General features: G+C 50.1%; 1 protein-coding gene across 5 annotated transcripts in view; it reads right to left on the bottom strand.

Annotated features, from left to right (window-relative positions):
- Nucleotides 1-254: 254 nt before the first annotated feature.
- Nucleotides 255-16,860, bottom strand: part of KIF2C (kinesin family member 2C) — a 30,900-nt gene continuing 14,294 nt past the window's right edge. For 4 of the 5 annotated variants that reach the window (XM_032160624.2, XM_058442408.1, XM_058442410.1 and 1 more), the window contains 16 exons: nucleotides 15,019-15,141; nucleotides 14,451-14,551; nucleotides 13,439-13,534; nucleotides 12,309-12,363; nucleotides 12,055-12,217; nucleotides 10,650-10,740; nucleotides 10,012-10,075; nucleotides 9,844-9,935; nucleotides 8,646-8,788; nucleotides 7,492-7,696; nucleotides 7,274-7,384; nucleotides 6,004-6,071; nucleotides 5,535-5,640; nucleotides 5,328-5,441; nucleotides 1,038-1,161; nucleotides 255-890 (listed from right to left, as the gene is read on the bottom strand). In XM_032160624.2, coding sequence (XP_032016515.1) covers nucleotides 808-890; nucleotides 1,038-1,161; nucleotides 5,328-5,441; nucleotides 5,535-5,640; nucleotides 6,004-6,071; nucleotides 7,274-7,384; nucleotides 7,492-7,696; nucleotides 8,646-8,788; nucleotides 9,844-9,935; nucleotides 10,012-10,075; nucleotides 10,650-10,740; nucleotides 12,055-12,217; nucleotides 12,309-12,363; nucleotides 13,439-13,534; nucleotides 14,451-14,551; nucleotides 15,019-15,141 — 1,739 coding nt within the window. In that variant the 3' untranslated portion in view covers nucleotides 255-807. The remainder of the gene's footprint in view (nucleotides 891-1,037; nucleotides 1,162-5,327; nucleotides 5,442-5,534; nucleotides 5,641-6,003; nucleotides 6,072-7,273; nucleotides 7,385-7,491; nucleotides 7,697-8,645; nucleotides 8,789-9,843; nucleotides 9,936-10,011; nucleotides 10,076-10,649; nucleotides 10,741-12,054; nucleotides 12,218-12,308; nucleotides 12,364-13,438; nucleotides 13,535-14,450; nucleotides 14,552-15,018; nucleotides 15,142-16,860) is intronic. The other variant, XM_032160625.2, reaches the window with a different exon arrangement.

The raw sequence follows: 16,860 nt of genomic DNA, 5'->3' as shown, positions 1-16,860 counted from the left end.
TATAGGCATGGGCCACCGCGCCCAGCGGCCATCTTCCTTCTACTTAAGAGTTCCTGTTCCCAGGCCTAATAAGCATCTCATAGACATCAAACAAGTCACAGGAGTCTTCAGCTTGGCATTGGAATTGTAGGCGTGGATATGGCCTCCTGGAAGGAGTACAGAATCAGTACTACCCAGAGGCCAAAGGTACAGTCATGTCCTTAGTCCCAGAAGGCTCAGACACATCCCAGGCCCTTTCCACACACTTAAACAGCTGATTTATTGTTTCTCTTTATTGTTACATACAATGTATAAACACATAAAACAGAAAACAGTAGGGATCCTCTTGGATCTCTAGGAAGACAGTAAGGTAGAAAGAGGTCTCAGAAACATTCTTTTAAAGTACAAGACATTCAGTGCTCGGCCCAAAGGCGTAGAAGGTTTGGAGCCAGTAGATAGCTGTACTAAAGGCTCCGTCTCTCTCCCCAGAGCCAGGACAACCCCAGGGAGCTCTCCATTAGCAGCCAGTCCACACAGACAGGATGCTGCAGAGAAAGCTCTATGCTGAGAACATTCCCCTTGATGGAAAGAAGGGCAACACAAAAGGGTAACTAAGAGCTCCTTCCTCCCACGAGGGCGACAACTGAGGAATAGAAAAGGAGTGTCCCATGTCACTCTGACCCCCTCCCCAGATGCCCTCATACTTGGCATTTACCAGAACCTGTCCCAGCTCAGACCCTGCCTAGACCCGCCAGGTGCCCAAGGTTCTCTGGGGAGGGCCAGGGAAGAGGCTGGGTGTCAAACCAAACAGATCTTTATTTGCAGTCATCACTGGGGCCGTTTCTTGCTGCTTATTTGTCTGCTAGCCTGCTCTTCCAGCTGCATGGCCAGGCGCAAGGCCTTGATAACATCTGGAATAAAGGGTAGTGGTACATATGGGGTTAGTGAGAGTCTGAGGAGCCCCCATTCACTCAGGGCAGAGCTGCCAGCACCTGCAGCTGCCCAAGAGCCAGCAGAGGCCACCATCGTCCACCTGCATCGCATCCAGCCACACCCACCTCTCAGGGCTGAGAAATGCTTGGCTTGCTGGGCCAGAGCAGATTCCGCTTTGTTCACAAAGGTCTCCAGGTCATAGTCCGGCTGCTCGGTCATCTCAGAGAGCTCAAGCCAATCTGGTCCTTGCTACAACACAGGGAGGACCTTGTCAGTTCAATAACCATTTAGGAAATCATTCCTGGGGTCCTACCAACTGCAATGCAGACACCTGAGTAAGATGTCTTACCTCTGGTCCATGACCCATACCCTGCCTGTTCACCCTCTCCCCAAGGAAACCCTTAGCTTGAATTCACCCTCTTCCTACCCCAAGCTTGTTTTTTTCTTTTTTTTTTTTTTGAGACAGAGTTTCACTCTTGTTGTCCAGGCTGGAGTGCAATGGCGTGATCTCGGCTCACCACAACCTCCACTCCCTGAGTTTAAGGGATTCTCCTGCCTCAGCCTCCCAAGTAGCTGGGATTACAGACATGTGCCACCACGCCCGGCTAACTTTGTATTTTTAGTAGAGATGGGGTTTCTCCATGTTGGCCAGGCTGATCTCGAACTCCCGACCTCAGGTGATCTGCCGGCCTCGGACTCCCAAAGTGCTGGGATTACAGGCCTGAGCCACCACTCCCAGCCTCCTACCCCAAGATTATCCCCATCTCTTATGTCAAATGAATAACATCATTGGTCCTGATGCCCAAGCTAGAAATTTGGGTGATTTTATTTATTTATTTTTTTTTGAGATGCAGTCTCGCTCTGTCACCCAGGCTGGAGTGAAGTGGCGTGTGATCCTGGCTCACTGCAACCTCCGCCTCCTGGGTTTAAGCGATTCTCCTGTCTCAGCCTCCCGAGTAGCTGGGACTACAGGTGCATGCCACCATAGCCAGCTAATTTTTTTTTTTTTCTTTAAGACGGAGTCTTGCTTTGTTGCCAGGTTGGAGTGCAGTGGCGTGATCTCTGCTCACTGCAACCTCCGCCTCCCGGGTTCAAATGATTCTCCTGCCTCAGCATCCCAAGTAGCTGGGATTACAGGTGCCTGCCACCATGCCTGGCTAATTTTTGTATTTTTAGTAGAGACGGGGTTTCACCATGTTGGGCAGGCTGGTCTCAAACTCTCGACCTTAGTTGATCTGCCTGCCTCAGCCTCCCAAAGTGCTAGGATTACAGGCGTGAGCCATTGCGCCCGGTCAAATGATTCTTTTTAAATAATAGATACACGATTCAGCATCTCAAGTAGCTGAGACTACAGGCGCGCGCCACCACGCCAGGCTAATTTTTTTTATTCTTTAGTAGAGACAGGGTTTCACTATGTTGGCCAGGATGGTCTTGATCTCCTGACTTTGTGATCTGCCTTCCTCGGCCTCCCAAAGTGCTGGGATTACAGGCATAAGCCACCGTGCCCAGCTCCAGTGACTTTATTCGTTCACCCTACTTGTCACCAAATCCTCAATTCTGCTCCCTAAATGGTTTTTTTTCCCTATTATTATCCTTTAAATTCTAGGGTACACGTGCACAATGTGCAGGTTTGTTACATATGTATACATGTATCATGTTGGTGTGCTGCACCCATTAAGTTGTCATTTACATTGGGTATATTTCCTAATGCTATCCCTCCCCCCGGTTCTTTTTATTATCATTTTTGCTGCACACACCACCTTTGGGATATTTATTTATTTTTATTTTTTGTAGAGATGGGGCCATGTTGCCCAGGCTGGTCGCGAACTCCTGGGCTCAAGTGATCTTCCTTCCTTGACCTCCCAAAGTGTTGGGATTACAGGCATGACCCACACTGCACCTGGCCAAATGATTCTTTTATTTTATTTTTGAGACAGTCTTGCTCTGTTGCCCAGGCCAGAATGCAGTGGCACGATCTCAGCTCATTACAACCTTCGCCTCCCAGGCTCAAGTGATTCTCCTGCCTCAGCCTCCCAAGTAGCTGGGATTACAGGTGCCTGCCACCATGCCTGGCTAATTTTTGTATTTTTAGTAGAGACGGGGTTTCACCATGTTGGCCAGGCTAGTCTCAAACTCCTGACCTTAGTTGATCTGCCCGCCTCAGCCTCCCAAAGTGCTAGGATTACAGGCGTGAGCCATTGCGCCCGGTCAAATGATTCTTTTTAAATAACAGAAATACGACTGGGCGCCGTGGCTCATGCCTGTAATCCCAACACTTTGGGAGGTCGAGGTGGGAGGATCATCTGAGGTAGGGAGTTTGAGATCAGCCTGACCAACATGGAGAAATCCCATCTCTACTAAAAATACAAAATTAGCTGGGCGTGGTGGCGCATGCCTGTAATCCCAGCTACTTGGGAGGCTGAGGCAGGAGAATTGCTTGAATCTGGGAGGTGGAGGTTGTGGTGAGCCGAGATGGTGCCATTGCACTCCAGCCTGGGGGACAAAAGTGAAACTCCGCCCCTCCCCCCCAAAACAAACAAACAAAAAGCAACCAGATATATAGGCTGGGCATGGTGGCTCACACCTGTAATCCCAGCACTTTGGGAGACTGAGGCAGGCAGATCACCTAAGGTCAGGAGTTCAAGACCAGCCTGGCCAACATGGTAAAACCCCATCTCTACTAAAAATACAAAAAATTAGCCAGGCATGTGGCATGCATCTGTAATCCTAGGTACTTAGGAAGCTGAGGAAGGAGAATCGCTTGAACCCAGGAGGCAGAGGCTGCAGTGAGCCGAGACTGCACCACTAAACTCCAGCCTGGGTGACAGAGTGAGACTCTGTCTCAAAAACAAAAACATATATATAGAGAGAGTACATATTTTGGGGGGTACCTTTTAAGATTTTCATGCTTGTATATCTAAATGGTTCATGAATCTCATGCCCTCATTCCAATCCCATGAACATGGACACAGCTTGGTCTAGGTACTAGTTTCTCTTTCTTTTTTTTTTTCTGAGACGGAGTCTTGCTCTGTCACCCAGGCTAGAGTGCAGTGGCACAATCTCAGCTCACTGCAACCTCTGCCTCCCTGGTTCAAGTAATTCTCCTGCCTCAGCCTCCCAAGTAGCTGAGATTACAGGCGCCCGCCACCATACCCGGCTAATTTTTTGTATTTTTAGTAGACACGAGGTTTCGCCATGTTGGCCAGGCTGGTCTTGAACTCCTGACCTCATGATCCACCTGCCTCGGCCTCCCAAGGTGTTGGGATTACAGGCATGGGCCAGCGCGCCTGGCCAGCACTAGTTTTTTTGAACCCTTCCCAACAATCTCCTAACTGCCTCTACCTTTGCTTTTCCCAAGCCCCCAAACCAGGCTCCACATGGTGACCATATGATATATCTAAAGCTCTGACATGCCCATGTCACCACTCTGCTTAACGCCCTCCAAAGGCTTCCACTGTCCTCATGATGCAGTCCAGGCCTGTGAGATGAACCATCTAGAAGACTCTTTAGCATCAGATACCTGTTGACCTGTCCACAGCCTTAATTACCCTCCATCACCTGTTCACTCTTTTTGCTCTGACCACAGTGAGCCTCTCATTCATCCTGAAAGTGCCATGTACTTACAAAACTCTGTACCCCTGAGCACTCCAGGAAGGGGAGGACAGGCCTCAGCACTTACCCTTCACAGTCCCTCCTCAGTTACACCTGCCCCAAGTTCTTCCTTCCTGCTCTGCAATCCTCTGAGCGCCCCACCATTGGGATGTAAATTCCTGCCTCCCAGTCACTTGCTCTTCCACAGTAGGGATTGCAGTAGCAGGGGCACCTACCACTTACTAAACCCTGACCACAGTACCCACAGGGTACTGTGCTGACGCTTTATAAGCATATTACTGAACCCTCGAATACAACCATCCTACCTTGACCATTTCAGAGATGCAAAAACTGAGGTGAGGCCCAGTGAGGCTAAATGACTTTCACAAGGAAATCAGTTTGTTAATGGAAGAGACAGGATTGATCTCAAGTCGTACCCTTAGGGCCTATTACCTATACTTCATGTTTTTTGACCCTTGGATTCAGCAAAAGAGTTGCAACATTCACCAAAAAAAAACAAGACAAGATCCCTGCATATGGATCACCCTTCAAATCCTCTATCAGGAGCATGGAGGACAGACTAGCTCTGGTTAGTGTGATGTCAGAAAGCCTATGTGTGCCAACCTGCAGAAGGGGTTGTGAAAATTAGAAGAACAGCTGGGTTAACAGGCAAAGAATTAAAGAGTGCCAGTGTAGAGGGCTGTTTGTTGCTACCCTAATGTGAACACCCGTGGGAACAAGGCCCAGGTCATGTTCTGGGAATGGTGCGGAGCACACTGAGGGCCGTGCTGCATCCAGCTCCCTGGCCAGGACCAGCTGCCTACCTGTATGATCTCCTTGAGCTCTTCCACAGCCCTCTCCTCCAGCTCCCTGATCTGAGTCATGGCTTCGTTAAAGCTGGACATCTGGGAAGACAGTTCCTCCTCTTCCTTGGATAACTGAGAGGGCCAAAAAGAAAGACAACTATGTGACCCAGGTGCCGCCTCACCAGGCCACAGTTCTGTCTTGCTTGGCCCCATCCTGGCCCTTACATTGCCTGGAATCAGCGCCCCGTTAGAGCAGGCTTCCATCTCTTCTGTTTCCATTTGAATCAACTGCTCTCCACTGGGCCCACTGTGGGGGCTCAGCTCCTTGACCCTGAGGAAACAAGGAGGTCTCAGATCCCACAACAGCCCCCTTGGTACTCACCAGAGGAACGTGGCAGCGCCCAGGCTTTGAGGCATGAGGCTCCAAGGGGATGGAATGGCAACCTTGCCTTCAGCCAAGGAGAGAGTAAACTAAAGCTGGACTGGAAAAGCCCCTCACCCAGCTGACTCTCCAGCAGGGCCTGGAGAGGACTGGGACAGACCTAGCATCACGGCGGAACTCCCAAGCCTCAGGTTCAGAGTCACAGAGGAGTATACAGTAGGCCCTGAGGCCCCAGAGCCTCCTCCCCTCTCATCACTGCCCTTCCCGTGCCCAGTCAGGTTCCCCATCCCACCTAGCTGTAGGTCCTAGTACCTGTCTGCATATCTCAGTGTGTTTAAAGTATATTCACAGGAGCTTATGCCTGGTGAGATCGTGGCAATCTGCAAAAGAGGGGTGGGTGATTAAAGGCTGAGAGGCACGGTGAGGATGCTAGATAGCCTGTCCCCAAGGGGCCTCCAGTCGGGGAGTTTCCTCAAGCTTCGGAGACCCACATGGTATTGGTGGGAGGACTCATTTAGCACCACACTGTGCTAGGCCACTTGCCCCATGGGCATTGCGAATTAAGGTGCCTCAGACATTGGTTTACTGCTTTCAAAGACATATCTAATTATCTTTTGCTTCATTATTCCTTTACTGAGACAGTCTTGCTACCAAGGTCCTATCTTTTTTTTTTTTTTGAGACGGAGTCTCACTCTGTCACCCAGACCAGAGTGCAGTGGCGCGATCTCAGCTCACTGCAAGCTCCACCTCCCGGGTTCACGCCATTCTCCTGCCTCAGCCTCCCGAGTAGCTGGGACTACAGGCGCCCGTCCCCACACCTGGCTAATTTTTTGTATTTTTTAGTAGAGATGGGGTTTCACCATGTTAGCCAGGACAGTCTCTATCTCCTGACCCTGTGTGATCCGCCTGCCTAGGCCCCCCAAAGTGCTGGGATTATAGGTGTGAGCCACCACGCCCAGCCCAAGGTCCTATCTTAAAGCTCTGTGGCTTCTGCTGGAAACTTCAGTTCCCTTAGGCCAAGGGATAATGCCTTAGGTAGAGCTTAGTCAGAAAATCCCACCTTCCTCATGAAAAGGCCCCTACCTAAAGGGTAGGGGAGAATATTCTCTTGAGGGGAAGGATGGCAGGTCTCACATACAAGGGCTTGGGGATAAAACAGAGAAGAGGAAGTCATTCAAGGACACAGCCTTATGATCCAGACTATTTCTATTTTCTAGGCTCGGAGCCAGTGAATCTGAGGGAGGCCATGGAAGAGACAAGGACTTTCCTCTCCTGCTGACCCAAAGGCCCATCTTCTGAATTCTGGAACCCCCTTTTCATCAGGTAATGGAGGAATGACCTCTCCCAAACCAAGAGCTGCACCTACACATCTTAAAGGGAATAGAGCCTTTCCTCCACGCTTGGTTAGGCCACGAGGAGTCTGGTGCATTAAAGCAGGGTCTGGAAGCCCAGTCACGGTAGAGCCTGGAAACCCAGGCAGCCAGCAGTGCTGAGCTTCCAGCCCAGGGACAGGACTAAGTGTCTCTGTGGAAAGCAACTCTGTCTCCTCTTGCACCATCACCTTCAAAGTGACCCTACTCACCATGCAAGTCCTAGAGTTCTCCCCGATGAAGGAGTCCCTCAGCACCTGTGTCAGCTTGCTCTCACGGAACGGGGTGTGAGCCTTGTTCTGTCCCAGGGCCCTGATGCATTCCTATGGGGACAACAGGAACAACTGAGGTCCCTTCTTTCCTTGCACTGACCCCTCACCATCCCTTCCCAGCAGCTCCACCGGCCAACCAGCTCTAGCTGTCCCACTACCTTCAGGGCTAAGAGACTCTTGTTGATTTCTGCACCCTCCATGCGGGTCTGCCGGTCAGCACTGGAAGTGTCCGCGCCTCGCTCATTCCCTGCCAGATCTACCAAAGAGAACTTGCCATGCATTCTCCCTTTAGCTCGAAGAAGAATTTGGAAGCAGGCGTGGGAGCGGGAGGAATTGGAGTTGGCAAATGTCTGCCCAGAGGTTCTGTGGTAAAGAAAGGTTATGAGATTCTGTGGTCACCAGCCCCCATGGCACCCAACTCCACAGAAGTTCTCTAGGAAGGGAGGGACACAGGTTAGCAGGCAAAGAAGTCCTGTGTCTTCCTGTCCCAGGCTTCCATCTTGCCCTCCCTGGGTAGCAATTCTCCCTCCAGCTCTGGACCTAATACATTTTCCTGGCAGCCAAATTAGTACTGGATTCTGGACTAGGGCCTTTGCCAGACCTGGAGCCCTAGAAGGAAACGGGGAAGGATAAATTGCCTCTGCTAAAGGGCCCAAAGAGGAGGAGGAAGCTGTCATGAACCACCTGCCAGAACTTGAGGACTCTGTAGAGGGCAGCCCCCTCCCTGGGCCTCCATAGCTGCCTAGCGCCCCACTGTACCAATGTCTACAGCCCTAGTGGAAAAGTGCTCCCCAACTTCTGTGCAGAGGGGGTATGAACCCATTACTTCCAGCCCAGAACAGACCCAGAGCTCCTGACTTCCACCATAAAGGGAGGGAAGAGCAAGGAGGAACCCAGAGAAGCCAGGAAGCATGCCTTTGGGATAACACTTGGACTTGTTTTTATTTTTTATTTTTATTTTTTTTTTAGACAGGATCTCGCTCTGCCATGCAGACTGAAGTGCAGCGGTGCGATCACAGTTCACTGCAACCTCGAACTCCTGGCCTGAAGTGATCCTCCTGCTTCGTTTTCCCAAACTGCTGAGATTATAGGTGTGAGCCACTGTGCCTGACCTGACTTGGTTCTGATAAGCCTCTGGCCCTGGGGTCATATGTCTTATTGAGACCCCATAAAGCAGAGGCCTTCGCAGCCCTTACCAAACTGGGCAAAGCAGCACTCTGTGTACTGTGTAAACGGAAGTGTGCTCAGAGCTAGACTTTACTCATAAACCAGACATGAGAAGGTCGCTCCTTCCCCTCACCAGGACTCTTACCTGCAGGCGCTGCCCATGTCGATCATCTTGATGACATCATCAGCAGAGTTAACCAGATGCTCCTGCAGCCCCACCACTTGCACCTGTTGCTTGCCATCCTCCAGCACACGCAGCTTGGCCTTCTTGTTGAGCAGGTCAAACAGCTGTGCCAGGCAGGGGGAATGAGGCTAAGGCCACTGGGCACCGGGCACCCCACCCGACTGCTCCCTCCTACAGAGCCTGCCCAGCTCAGACAAGAGCCAGCAGCAGGAAAGGCAGAGAATATGAGCTGATGGGTGTCAGCCTAGCAGAGGGCAATATACTTGGGATCTGAGCCGAACTGCCTCAGTTTGCTGTGACACTGCCTTACTAGCTGTGTGAGCCTGGGCAAGTTAATAACCACTCTAGCCTTGCATTTCATCTGTAAAGCTGAGACAGGTAGTGCTTAGAATAGCGTATAGCTCTTAATATCTTATTGTTATTATTTTGAGACGGAGTTTCACTCCTGTCGCCCAGGCTGGAGTGCAATGGCGCGATCTCGGCTCACTGCAATCTCTGCCTCCTGGGTTCAAGCGATTCTCCTGCCTCAGCCTCCCGAGTAGCTGGAATTACAGGTGCCCACAACCATGCTCAGCTAATTTTTTGTGTGTTTTTAGTAGAGATGTGGGTTCACCATGTCAGCCAGGCTGGTCTCGAACTCCTGACCTCAGGTGACCTGCCCGCCTCGGCCTCCCAAATTGCCGGGATTATAGGCGTGAGCCATCACGCCCGGCTCCTAATATCTTATTAATGATAAATATTAGCTATTTTTATTATCTAGATCCCACTCTAGGGAAAGCAACTCTGCAGAAGCACACAGTGAATACAGAGAGGGGTGGAAAGAGATATATGGTGGTACGGGGAGGGAAAGAATGAATATGAGACTCAATGTGCACAATCGGGGAAGAAAGGATGAAGGAGGTAGGCTGAGGGAGGTCAGGACACACACAGGCAAACCTTGCACCTGAAAGGGGGCCCTGAGGAGTATTATTGCCATACTTGTTGAACTTAGGTGCCATCTCACCATCAGATGAAACCACCTACATGTGGATGCCAGGGCAGAGTGGCCCATCAGTGGCTTGACAGCTAATAGGTTTTTGGCTTCAACTTCTAGCCAGCTTCAACGTTTTAAAAAGTGCTGGGCCCCAACAGTGTAAACAAGGAGCTTCTTGCCAGCTACCTTCCCATTGTAGATCTCGAAGAATGTCACATAGACTTCCAGGCCCAATTTCCGGTAGCAGGGTTGATTCTTCAGGAGGAAGACGTCCCGGGCTGAGGGAGAGAACTTTGCTAAGCAAACAGCCTGCCTTTTGGTGCCCAACCTGAAGCAGCAGTACACAGTACTTACAGGCCATGGCGTAGATCCCTTTGGATGCATTCTGGGCTTTCCCGGAGAGGTCTCCGCCCATAGTCTGCAAAGGGAAGGGGTAGAAGACCATGGAAAAGGGCCGTTGGCCTAGGGCAGAGCACTACTGGCTCCATCACCACAGTGGGCCACAACAAAGCCAGAAGGCTGGACCTAAAGCCCCTCCCTGCATCTGACATGGCAAGGCTATCTCTGGTGATGGGGCATCTGTAACAAGGGGCCCTATTTTTTTTTTTTTTTTTGAGACAGAGTCTCACTCTGTCACCCAGGCTGGAGTGCAATGGCGTGATCTTGGCTCACTGCAAGCTCTGCCTCCTGGGTTCATGCCATTCTCCTGCCTCAGCCTCCCGAGTAGCTGGGACTACAGGCGCCCGCCACCACGCTCGGCTAATTTTTTGTATTTTTAGTAGAGACGGGGTTTCACCATGTTAGCCAGGATGGTCTCGATCTCCTGACCTTGTGATCCGCCCGCCTCAGCCTCCCAAAGTGCTGGGATTACAGGCGTGAGCCACCGCGCCTGGCCACAAGGGGCCTTTCTTAACAAACTCATTGTCTCCCTTTATAGGGAGCCAGGGATACACAATGGAAAGGCTCTTTCCCTGCCAGGCCTCAGTACTCACATGTGTCTTGCCACTTCCTGTCTGGCCATATGCAAAACAAGTTGCTTTTCCACCTTCAAAGATTGTCTGTACCAGTGGCCTTGCTGTGAACCTAGAAGAGAGGTAGAGTATTTGTATCTGTTCCCAAACTGTGCTCCCTGGAACATGTCCTGCCACCCTTCCACTGCAGAGTTCTAGGGTTGATTCCTCCTTCTAAGAATAGCACTCCTCTCCTGCCTCAGTGGTCCCACCTGACCCCAACCCCACTTTACAAATCCGAAATACTCCTAGCAAACTGGCAGTGGGATGGGTGTTGGGGGATCACTGGGCTGACTACCCAGAAGCAAGCTGATGGCCCATACTCTAAGCCATCTGACCTTTCCTCTGACCCTGCAGACACAGGATGAAAGCCTAAGCTCAGCATCCAACTTCCAGCAGAAGAGACACTACTGGCTGGGAATGGTGGCTCACGCCTGTAATCCCAGCACTTTGGGAGGCCGAAGTGTGTGGATCACCTGAGCTCAGGAGTTTGAGACCAGCCTGAACAACATGGTGAAACTGTCTCTACTAAAAATACAAAAAAATTAGCCAGGTGTGCTGGTGCATGCCTGTAATCCCAGCTACTTGAGAGGCTGGGGCAGGAGAATTGCTTGAACCCGGAAGGTGGAGGTTGCAGTGAGCTGAGATCTCACCACTGCACTCCAGCCTGGGCGACAGACTGACTGAGACTCCGTCTCAAAAAATAAATAAATAAATAAAAATAAAATAAATAAATATCCCTATGAGGGTACTGGGTGCTGTATTAGAAAGAGCAGATCTAGGGCCAGGCGCAGTGGCTCACACCTTTAATCCCAGCACTTTGGGAGGCCAAGGCGAGTGGATCACCTGAGGTCAGGAGTTCGAGACCAGCCTGACCAACAGGGCAAAACCCTGTTTCTACTAAAAATACAAAATTAGCCAGGTGTGATGGCAGGCGCCTGTAATCCCAGCTACATGGGAGGCTGAGGCAGGAGAAACGCTGGAACCTGGGAGACGGAGGTTGCAGTGAGCCGAGATTGTGCCCCTGCACTCCAGTCTGGGCAACAAGAGCGAAACTCTGTCTCAAAAGAAAAAAAAAAAAGACAGAGCAGATCTGGAGTTCCCCAAGTCTGTGAACCCCAGTGGGCAATGGGGTGGCTGCATAAGGCACAGGAAGAACCCCTGGAGCCTGGCCAGCCCTGCCTCAGCACATAGCGGGTAATACCTCATTCAGGATCCACTCAAGGATGGGCCACTAAGCTACCAAAGGGTATGACCCAAAGAAAACACAAGAAGCGAGGAAGAGCCTCAGAATTCAGCACGTCTGTGAGTAGTGTTACCACGATGTCCTACAACAAAAAGGGGATGGAAGGGCACAAGGAGGGAAAAATGGATGCAAGGGACTAACCTGTAGACAACTTCATTCGAAGCTGTTTCATCAAATGCAAAGTCAAAGCAGAATGCTTGGTTCTCCAGATACTTTGTTAAATCCACTTTCAACTTGGGTTCATGTACCAAGAGGAGACACTTGCTAGGAATGGAAATCACATCAATTTCTTTCTTGGCCAATTCTGCAGAAGGAGAGTATTTCAGGGGGTGCTCCCTGGAAACAGAGGGCCCCTTAGTCAGTCTGAAGCCTCTTCCTGACTGAGCAGGACTTACCTTGCTTATTCAGTGGGCGTTTCCTAACACAGACACATATTCTGTGCTCTTCAATCTGCAAGTGGATGAGGAGGCAACCAACAGCAAAGGGTCAGAGCAATTTCAAAAGCGAGCTTGTCCAGAACTCCCACCCCTTCCAATCCCATGTCTGGCCTAGTCAGAGGCCAAGATCTAACACTAGGACCCCTGCATCCTCCATTAGATACTCCAGAGCACAAGAAGAGAGCACTGGATTTTGTTCCCATTTTTCTCACTCTGCTGCCTACAGGAGTTTCAGCACTACTTTCATGATTCTTACTGATGCAGGAATCTAGCCAACCTATGGTAGTGGGGGTGGAACCCAGTTTATAAAGATCAGACCCCTCCCAATGTGGGCCTCACTAGCTTTGGCCCACCAAAGGATATTAAAAAATAATCTCGGCTGGGCATGGTGGCTCATGCCTGTAATCCCAGCACTTTGGGAGGCTGAAGTGGGCAGATCATGAGGTCAGGAGTTCAAGACCAGCCTGACCAACATGGTAAAACCCCATCTCTACTAAAAATACAAAAATTAGCTAGGCGTGGTGGCACATGCCTGTAATCCCAGCTACTGGGGAGGCTGAGGCAGGAGAATCACTTGAACCTGGGAGGCAGAGACTGCAGTAAGCCAAGATCATGCCATTGCACTCCAGCCTGGGTGACAGAGCGAGACTCCAAATAAAATAAAATAAAATAACCTCAGCCAGGCACGGTGGCTTACACCTGTAACCCCAGCACTTTGGGAAGTCAAGGTGGGCAGATCGCTTGAACCCAGAAGTTCAAGATCGGCCTGGGCAACGTGGTGAAACCCCGTCTCTACCAAAAATACAAAAAACCAGCAGAGTGCAGTGGAATGCATCTGTGGTCCCAGCTACCTGGGAGGATGAGGTGGGGAGGATCACTCAAGCCCCGGGAAGGAGGTTGCAGTGATCCAAGATCGTACCACTGCACTCCAGCCTGGGTGACAGAGTGAGACCCCATCTCAAAAAAAAAAAAATAATAAAACCCTCAAAGGTGAGTAAAGATTCCTGCATGCCCTCATTCCTGTAAAGAGAAGTTTTCTGTCTCTCAACTGTACACTTAAGAAAGAGAAGTTCTTTGGATGTACTTACAGGATCAGTCATAGTAAGTGGATGACATTCCAAAGTAGCTCGAAATTCTTTAATCATTCGGGCAAATTCACAGTTCGGAAAACTACTGTCATACTCCTGGTTTGAGACGAGAGTGAAAAAGGGCAGATTGTTAAGATATAAGTGCTCTCAGACCCCTATGTGGCAGCAGCAACAGCTCTTTGCTCACCACCCTTCATAGTTGTCAAAATCCCCGCCCTGGCTCTAGGTTGAGAAGCCAGGTACAAAGCACTGGGGAAGAGATTGGCAGAGGGGCCTAAGCATACACCAAAGCACGCTAGGAACTGGGGACTAGGGCCAGTTCCACATTTAAGGAGGCACAGCAGCAGATCAGGCTTCCTAGAAGCAATGAACCCAAATAAGGGGACTGTACTGCAGTCCCTGCCCTCCAAATACGTACAACTGGGGGGAGGGTAGGGGAGAGCAGACCAATTGTGCCCTGCAGGCCCTCTGGCCATCATGCCATGTGAGCATGTGATGGGCTTGCTTACTAGATAATCAGCATGAAATATTCCTCATCTGAGGGCCTTCAGAAACATTTCTGAATTATTTGTTCTCTGAATCCCGATAAACCAGTTAAATTTCCTGGATATCAGAATTGGAGCGTCAGAGACCAGGCGCAACAGCTCATGCCTAAAATCCCAGCGCTTTGGAAGGCCAAGCGTTCTAGACCAGCCTGGGCAAAATAGCAAAACTCTGTCTCTACTAAAAATACAAAAAATTAGCTGGCACATGCCTGTAATCCCAGCTACTTGGGAGGCTGAGGCACAAGAATCACCTGAACCCAGAGGTGCAGGTTGCAGTGAGCCAAGATCACACCACTGCACTCCAGCCAGGGCAACAGAGCAAAAAACAAAACAAAACAAAAAAGAATTGGGGCCTCAAGAACTGGAGCCTCAGAAATACTGGGGCCCAACTGTATCTCTGTTGCCCGTAGAGTTTCGGTTAAGACAGCTGTCCAAAAACCCTTACCCCGGCCTCCCAAGAAAGGTACCTGAGCTCGCTTCATTCTCATTTCAGAGTTCTGGGCCTTCTTCTCTTCTCGCTTGTTCTTCATTTTTTCCACTTCCTTCACAATACATGATTTCCTCCGAACTATGAAAACATTAAGGAAAAAAAAAAAAGGAAGCCGACTCTGTTACCAGTTTAAGCCAGCCTACTCTTCTCTGGCTATTAACTGAGTACTGGGCCTTTCCCAGGGAGAGGCCTTCTCTAGATCCTTACTCTTAAATCACTATATGCAAAAAGAAGTAATAGATGTGACTCTCAACATGGATAAGTCCACAAAGTAGTGGCCTGGCCAATATGAAGTCAAATAGTGATAACTGCACTCCAGTTCTAACCCAAGCTCTCCCTATGCATCTTGGCTACTTTCTCAACAACCACAGAGGTGAGACAGTTCTTGTTTTGCCTTGATAATGAAAGACTGATTCCATGGCCAGAGGAAAACATGTGACAAACAGGGCTTGAACTCAGGTGCCAAGGTAGGCCAGGTTTAGGACGGGATGTTAACTATCTGTGCCTCACTAGAAGCAGAACAGCAGACAGCTCAGTGTGTCTACCTGAGTTCACAGGGTTTGCAGAAGAGCTGCCTCGGATGGAATGGACTTGCTCTTCCACCTCCTCGCTGACCATCCTCAATGGTATTTCAGCCACTGCAGGGCAGGAAGGCCTAGTGGGGGCAGCTGTAGGGGAACAAGAGTCACTGGAGAAGCAGGCAAGTATACTACAGGCATCTCACCTGAGCCCATGGCCCTGGTTATGGGCCGGGAGAGCGACCTGCCTGCTCGGCAAAGCTCTTATAGTATGTGCAGAGCTTGGGCTTTTCCCTTCACCTCAGCCCACACTCTCATCCCGACCACCCTTTCTGCAAGGGCTGGCTCCTGGGGTCAAAATATCTTAAAGGGTATGTGAACAGTTCAGTATGGGCTTCGACATGAAGGGAAAAGCCTCTGAGTGTGTGAACTCTTTAGACTTCACCCAAGCATGGGTTCTCAGGCCAGGCCAGGTCTGGTCTTAGGGAGAAAAGCCCGGCCTTTCTGACTTCTCCCAAGCCTCAGGAACCCAGGTGGTTAACAGGAGCAAAGACTGAAAATCTAGGGTGACAGGGAACTGGGGCAACAACTAACCAGATTGATTCAATACAGAAAGGTCCAATCCACAACACCTCATTACTTCCCATACATGGTCATGACCCATGCATTTACCTTCATCATATTAGAGCTGAATTTGATATGTGTAAAGTATAATGGTTGTGTGTCTTACACAATTTGCATCTAATTTATATAATTTATTAAAGACTGACAAACAATTCACATTAAAAATTTTTATTTATATTTACTAATTTTCCACACCTCATCTGACTCACTTTAAAATTTTAAAATTCAATTTATAGCCAGGCGCGGTGGCTCATGCCTGTAATCCCACCACTTTGGGATGCTGAGGCGGGCAGATCATGAGGTCAGGAGATCAAGACCATCCTGGCTAACACAGTGAAACCCCGTCTCTACTAAAAATACAAAAAATTAGCCAGGCGCAGCAGCGGGCGCCTGTAGTCCCAGCTACTCGCAGGCCAAGGGAGGAGAATGGCGTGAACCCGGGAGGCGGAGCTTGCAGTGAGCCAAGATCGCACCACTGCACTCCAGCCTGGGCGACAGAGCGAGACTCTGTCTCAAAAACAAAAAACAAAAATTCAATTTAATATAGGCCAGGCGCGGTGGCTCAGGCCTGTAATCCCAGCACTTTGGGAGGCCGAGGTGGGTGGATCATGAGGTCAGGAGATAGAGACCATCCTGGCTAACACTGTGAAACCCTGTCTCTACTAAAAAAGTACAAAAAAATTAGCCGGGCGTGGTGGCGGGCGCCTGTAGTCTCAGCTACTCAGGAGGCTGATGCAGGAGAATGGCATGAACCCGTGAGGTGGAGCTTGCAGTGAGCCAAGATCGTGCCACTGCACTCCAGCCTGGGTGACAGAGCAAGACTCCGTCTCAAAAAAAAAAAAAAATTTCAATTTATATAAAGTACAAAAAGGGCCGGGCGCAGTGCTCACACCTGTAATCCCAGCACTTTGGGAGGCCAACACAGGCAGATCACGAGGTCAGGAGTTTGAGATCAGCCTGGCCAATATGGTGAAACCCTGTCTCTACTAAAAATATAAAAACTAGCCAGGTGTGGTGGTGTGCACCTGTAGTCCTAGCTACTCGGGAGGCTGAGCCAAGAGAATCGCTTGAACCTGGGAGGCAGAGGTTGCAGTGAGCTGAGATCACGCCACAGTACGCCAGCCTGGGCGACACAGCAAGACTCCATCTCAAAAAAAAAAAAGGTATAAAAAGAGAGCCAGGCGCAGTAGCTCATGCCTGTAATCCCAGAAATTTGGGAGGCCAAGGTGGGCGGATCACATGAGG

Source organism: Hylobates moloch, unplaced genomic scaffold, assembly GCF_009828535.3.
Source record: "Hylobates moloch isolate HMO894 unplaced genomic scaffold, HMol_V3 SCAFFOLD_8, whole genome shotgun sequence".
Classification (NCBI taxonomy): Eukaryota; Metazoa; Chordata; class Mammalia; order Primates; family Hylobatidae; genus Hylobates; species Hylobates moloch.
This window is presented reverse-complemented; position numbering and strand designations above follow the sequence as displayed.